Raw genomic sequence first — 6,613 nt, forward strand, 5'->3', positions numbered from 1 at the left:
AAAATCACAGTAATGTAATTCGATGTTAATAGTATTTTTTCATCAGCCGATATATCGCGCTATATCGTTAAACGCTAATGGAATATCTCTATGATAATAAGCGCCGCTGTATACTGTCTGCAATCTTAATGGCGAGGCACTGAAGCTGCTAAAAATGCTGTTGCTAAAACTTTTCCTGTGCGAACTGCAAAGTTTCTGCATTCTCTTGTGCTCTTGTAGCTATTGCAGTATATGAGTCAGTCCTCTCCATCACAACTCTCCCCCTTCACATCCTCCTCTCCTCTTCTTTGTACCACTGAGCATGTCTCAGGAAGGTGCCAACTTGCCCCATGAAGCGGAGCGGAGCCATGATCACGCCACCGCCCCCCACGAGAGCACACCTACCTTTGATGGGTTGGTGATCGTGAGGTCGTCCAGCAACCCCAGCTCCGTCAGCAAGCTGGCCAGCGAGATCAACAATGCTGGGTCTAAGCCAGCCAGCCCGGCGGTGCTCCATGCCGGTGAGGACAACAACACCGAGTCCAAGATCGCCAGCCCGGCGGTACTTGATGCTGGCCAGGGAAACAACGCCGGATCCAAGCTCGCTAGTCCTGCGGTGCTCCATACCGGCGAGTTCAACAACACTGAGTCCAAGATCGCAATCCCGGCGATGCTCCATGCCGGCGAGGGCAAGGACAACATCGACAGGCCCAAGCTCGCCAGCCCGGTGGTGCTCCATGCCGGCGAGGGCAACAAAACCAGGTACAAGCTCGCCATCCAAACGGTGCCCCATATTGATGAGGATAGCAACACCAGATCCATGCTGACATGCCCTGTGATGCTCTATGCCAGAGAGGACGACAACGCCGGGTCCAAGATGGACGGCCCCGCAATGCTCCATGTCAGCGTGGACAATAACGCTCATGCCGGGTTCAAGGTCGATAGCCCAGCACTGTTGTATGCCGGTGAGAACGACGACTCCGGATCCAAGCTCGCAAGTCAGCCGGTGCTCCATGCCGGCGAGGACAAGGACATCAACGCTGGGTCGAAACTATCGAGCCCGGTGGAGATCCATGCCGGCAAGGACAACAAAGCCGGGTCCAAGCTTGCCATCCAAGCGGTGCCCGCCGGGGAGGACAACAATGCCTGGTCCAAGCTCTCCACGTTGGTGCTGCCTCGTGCTGGCGAGGGCAACAACATCGCATCCAAGCTCGCCATCCAGGCAGTGATCCATGCCGACGAGGGCAGCAACACCGTCTCCAAGCAAGCCATCCAGGCGATGCCCCATGTTGATGAGGACAACAACTCCAGATCCAAGCTCGTCATACCGGCGGGGCACCATGCCGGTGAGGGTAACAACACCGCGTTCAAGCTCGCCATCCCGGCGGTTCCCCATACGGATGACGACCACAACATCGAGTCCAAGCTCGCCAAGCCGGTGGTACCCCATGCCGGTGAGGGAAACATCGCCGCATCCAAGCTCGCCATCCAGGCGGCGATCCATGCCGGCGAGAGCAACTATGTCGTGTCCAAGCTTGCCATCCAAGCTATGCCCCATGTTGAGGAGGACAACAACTCCAAATCCAAGCTCGTCAGTCCGCCGGGGCACCATGTCGGCGAGGGTAACAACACTGCGTCCAAGCTCGCCATCCAGGCAGTGCCCCATGTCGGTGAGGACAATAACACCGAGTCTAAGCTCGCCAGGCCAGCGGTGCTCCATGCAGGCGAGGGCAACAACGCCATGTCCAAGCTCGCCATCCAGTCGGTGCCCCAGGCCGACGAGGACAACAACTCCCGGTCCAAGCTTGCAAGGCCAGAGGTGCTCAATGCGGGGGAGGACAACAACGCCACATCCAAGCTCGCCATCCAAGCACCACCCCATGCCGGCGAGGACAACAACGCCGGGTCCAAGCTTGCCAACCCAGCGGCGGTTGATGATGGTGGCAACAACACCAAGGAGGGTAAGAGCGATGTGGCCAGAGGAGAAGGCGGTGAGAACATTGCAGCAACTGTTAGCAATGGTGGTGCCCTATCCGAAACCAGCAAGAAGTCAACGTCTGACGGTGGTGCCTCCCACGACGCCGTCAAGGATGCTCCCGCAGCTGTCGCCGGCGGAGGCAAAGGAAAGGGAAAAGGTGTCGAGGCGACGGAGATGGACCACGCATTGCACATCTGGACGGAGAGGGAGCGGAGGAAGAAGATGAAGAACATGTTCAGCACCCTGCACGCGCTTCTCCCCCAGCTCCCCGAAAAGGCCAGTACGCATGCGCGGTTATTTTCGTTTCTTCGTTTCCACGTAGGATGATGTGCTTGCTTACAGCAACTCCAAAAAGTCTCTATATCTTTCCTCATTGTTAGGAATAGAGATTTTGATGGAAAAATAATGTTCAACGGTTTCTCTAAGTGGTTATCCAAATGTAGCCATCCTTCATTCCGTATTTCTCGCTAGCCAAAGATAGATAACGAAAATAACTTTTTAGAGTGTATACAAGATATAGAAAAGCTGTTGGAGAGTGAAAATATTTAAAAATCAATTTTTATGCAAAAGGCTCTCCAAATGATAATTTAGAGAGTGAAATTTGGAAAGACTCTCGGAGATGCTCTTAGCTACAGAAAATTGGTTTATATTTGTTTTTGCTGTTTTGGTAAATCTTTTTATCCATATATACTTTCCTTTTGTTAGTGTTTTTGGTTAATTTTATTGGACTTGGACTCACTTTATGTTATATCTTAATCTTTCATTTTGTACATATACAAGTGTGGTGGAATTGTTTACTATTTTAGCAGATGAATGAACTAGAACAAGGAAAGCTAGGAGAAAATGATGAGTGGTAAAAACAGAAACACTTAATATAGTCGTAAATATATATTCTGTGCATGTTTCTAATTAGTATTATGTGTTAATTGCAATAATCCTTTATTTGTATTCGTAGCACAGTTATAAATGGAAAATGTTAGAATAAAAATAGCTCAGAATTTTGCAATGTCTCATATAAATTTGATGAGTTAAAAGAAATGGCTACAATGAATTCCATTTGCATTTGGAATTAGGCTGGTATGTAACCTATTATGATTTGATCCAAACATTTGCTCTAATGCAAATATGATTTTTTCTGGTGACATTTGACCATAGTTCTTAAAACCTTTCAATTGTAATGTGAGTGCTATATGGACATGAATATTGTTAATCGTTCTCATGTAAACTTTGAAATATTCATGTCGATGGAACATATGAAAAGGATCGTGTTGAGGTGAATTGTCAGAGCCGCGCCTAGGAATGAACATTATGTTTCTTTACTTTTACATGCTCACATTGGTGTTGCAGGCTGACAAGTCCACCATAGTGGGGGAGGCCGTGACCTACATCAAGAGTCTGGAAGGCACCGTCCAGAGGCTGGAGAAGCTGAAGCAGGAGCGCATGCGCGCGCAGCAGGCGGGGCAGCAGCAGCTGGCTGTGGGCGCCGGCAGCAGCGCCTCGGCGCCCGCGCCGCCGCCGGCGCAGGCTCCCGCGACGAGGGAAGCGGTCCTGGCGGACATGGTCCAGAGCTGGAACGCGCAGGAGGCGCTCATGGCCGAGCTCAAGGCCGCGGCGACTGCGGTGGTCTACGGGGCGGGCACCGCCTTCGACGGCGCGGCGCCCGCTCCCGCTCCCGCTCCCGCTCCCGCTCCCGCCCCGCTGCCCCCGCCCCCGCCCCTGCCCCCGCGCGCGCCGCCGGCGCTCCAGACGTGGTCCGCGCCGAACATCGTGGTGTGCGTGGCGGGCGACAACGCGTTCATCAACCTGTGCACCCCGCGGCACCCGGGCATGCTGACCAGGCTGTTCTACGTGCTGGAGAGGCACCGCATCAACGTCGTGACCGCCACCGTCTCGTCCAGCCCGAGCCACAGCATGTTCTTCATCCAAGCGCGCGTGAGTCCAACGGCCCTTCCCCCTGCCAACCATCCTCACGAAACGCACTCACGACACCACCTGGGTTTATCTTGTGATCCTTACGAAGTCTCTTTTCGGTGCTTGGATCCGCAGATCAACACGGCGGCGCCGCCTCCGCCCATGCTCCCGGAGAACATGACGGTTGAAGAGAGGTACAAGCTGGCGGTGGCCGAGATGCTGCACGCCGTCGGCAACTGAGATCGACGCTCGTGCTCGCCAAACAAACCTGTCGGCTCTCTCCCTGGAGCTGACGGACTGCTGCCGTCGTTGTGCCGACGAGGATTCCGATGAGAAGGAACTCATTAATTTTCGTGTGTCAAGTTTGGTCGTCGAACTATTTTTCATTTCGCAAGAGTCTGGTTGGTATGGTACCGTATGATCAGTACTGTCTGTCTGAGGTTAAACTTGTTCTGAACCCTGTTTGGTTTTATCGGTCGTTAATGAATTTGCAGAGACATGCTGCTTGATTGGATAATTTCGTCGTTGCTGTTTCTGTTTTTTTTCTGTCTTCGGTTGTGCGCAGAGGTAAGCTTACGATATATCTTGTGCTGCCTGTGAATGTGTGATCTGATCTTCCAATCCAATGCTTGCGAAGTGCTGAAGTGGCAAATGCATTGGCTACCCTTGGATGGCAGTTCTTCCTGTCTCCGGCGCAATGTATTAGACCCGGGACTGCGTACATAATGTAGTTCATACAGGATTAGAGGATAGGACATGTCCTATACCTTATGTATATTGTACTCTACTCATACGAAGTAGAACTAGCAGATACAGAAGGAAGTTACTCGAGTTGTACTCAAATACGGTTTCTAGGCTAGTGTCGGACTAGGATTCATGTAATCCTGTCCTCTCGGATATATAAGAGCGGGCAGGAACCCCCTCAAAACACAACATCAACACCCAAAGCAATATAAACCATCAAACAGGACGTAGGGTATTACGCACATCGCGGCCTGAACCTGTCTAAACCTTGTGTTGCTTGCACTTTCGAGTTCCTGATCTCGGCGTCACCCTACCTAAAACTTACCACCTCAGCTTGATTGAGCTGACTTGCATTGCATCCAGAATGGTGGACGAGTGATGGATCGGAAGATGAAGGTGATGGAAATTTTTTATCAGGCATGGATGAATCAGTTATACCAAGGTATGAACCTCAGAAAAATTGCTAGAATTTCAGAACACACTAGCTGAATTTTAATTTGGTATGGTTTCATGGTCACAGCAGCAGCTTGCATTGGTTTCAATCAATTATGTGCAATGTCTACAGCTTTATACCCTTGCAAGAATTTCCAGAAAACACTAGCTGAATTTTGGTACGGCTTCATGCTCACAGGTCACAACAGCAGCTTGACCAGCGATATAGGTGGCAGTACGGCATAGCAGCGTTGGACTGCAACCGACGCCGCAGGTCGTTGGAGGGCGATGAGTGGGGCTGGCGATAGCAGCTTGTCGACACCCATCCAATGGTATGAAGTGCTAGGGACTGCGAAGGAAATGCTGTGGTGACCGCGCTGATTTTGGCCCGTGTAAGTAGTTGCTGCCCCCAAGACTTGTCGCACCACGCCCGCCGTGGGCGGGGGCAGATAAGGCAGCAAGCATAGCTAAGACGCTGCCCAGATTATCTCCACAGTAACAACAGAACTGTGGCGCCATACCGCCAGGCTTAGCGGGGGGTGCAGGGCAAGCTTGGGCGCTGTCCACAGCGAGGCACAACCAACCGTCTTATCATTAGGAATTCGCCAGCCGTGGCGTGCCCGCACGGCGTGGTCACCGGAGGGCCTGTGTGCGCGCAGTTCGGCAACGCCAAGAGGCTAGTGCGATGTTGTTTAGAGGAGGGGAGATGAGCTCTCGACTGTCCGTCCGGCACCATTGCGGCGCGGGATTGCGTGCCGCGTAGGACAACGGTTTTTATCGCCCGTGGAGCTCGCCGTGTGCGTCGGGAGAAGGTTAAGACGTGAAGTGGGTTACATTGCCATGGCCCACGGAGGCCCGCCTGCATCCGGCCCAGCCCACGGAAGAAGCAGAAAAAAAAAAGAACAGATGAATCGCGGCGGGGTCGCGGGCGGGAACGCCTTCTGCGGCCGCGCTGGGTCCGCGTCGCCGTCGGACACGCTCTCCCGCTCCGTCCGTCCGTCCCCTGCCTGTGGCCTGTGGGTGACCTGCTGATGACCTCGAACACCGTCTCGGACTCGGAGAGGCGAACCACCGCGGCTATATGTGGTCACCGTTATAAATCCTACTTCCATCACCTGAAAAACAAATTGTTAGACGTGCGTCCTAAGCATCACTTAAGGCTAGAGATTTTTTTTAAAAGAGATTAAGTTAGGAGGTCCAAGAACTTGTTTATAAGGTTCAGAGACTAAGTCACGACGTCCATAAACCTATCTGTAAGTTTCAGGAATTTCTTTTAAATTTCAGAGACCAACTTGTAATATTTGACTCCATCAATAAAATAAATATAAACAACCGCCTCCTCCTCCCTATCCCTATAATTACAACCTAGAACTTTCTACCCTTTTGCTCACTTGCTCATTCGGCTTACTCTCCATCTATCTCACTTTATCACTTTAAGGTTAGTAAGGTTACTAAGTTGAGCTTAAGTTCCTTTTATCTCAATCTGTGAAGTTTGGGCTCGTCTGAATCTAATAGTGGCGTCCACTGTGGTCTCACCTCGAGTAAACAATGTTCGATGGCATCCAAAGA

The 6,613-nt window shown here is 51.8% G+C and overlaps 1 protein-coding gene across 1 annotated transcript; it reads left to right on the forward strand.

Annotated features, from left to right (window-relative positions):
• Positions 1 to 301: 301 nt before the first annotated feature.
• On the forward strand, positions 302 to 4,108 carry LOC112900700. The gene is made up of 3 exons (XM_025969525.1): positions 302 to 1,970; positions 2,082 to 2,233; positions 3,305 to 4,108. The coding sequence occupies exons 1-3, from the start codon at positions 302 to 304 to the stop codon at positions 4,106 to 4,108; spliced, it is 2,625 nt and encodes an 874-aa protein (XP_025825310.1).
• Positions 4,109 to 6,613: the final 2,505 nt, after the last annotated feature.

Source organism: Panicum hallii, chromosome 7 (assembly GCF_002211085.1).
Source record: "Panicum hallii strain FIL2 chromosome 7, PHallii_v3.1, whole genome shotgun sequence".
Classification (NCBI taxonomy): Eukaryota; Viridiplantae; Streptophyta; class Magnoliopsida; order Poales; family Poaceae; genus Panicum; species Panicum hallii.

What these genes read in the sequence shown, in the direction of transcription:
- LOC112900700 (XM_025969525.1), top strand. Translation starts at nt 302, where the DNA reads ATGTCTCAGGAAGGTGCCAACTTGCCCCATGAAGCGGAGCGGAGCCAT. An exon ending in TGTGGCCAGAGGAGAAGGCG is followed by an intron (nt 1,971 to 2,081) that starts GTGAGAACATTG and finishes ATGCTCCCGCAG; the next exon opens with CTGTCGCCGGCGGAGGCAAA. An exon ending in TCCCCCAGCTCCCCGAAAAG is followed by an intron (nt 2,234 to 3,304) that starts GCCAGTACGCAT and finishes TTGGTGTTGCAG; the next exon opens with GCTGACAAGTCCACCATAGT.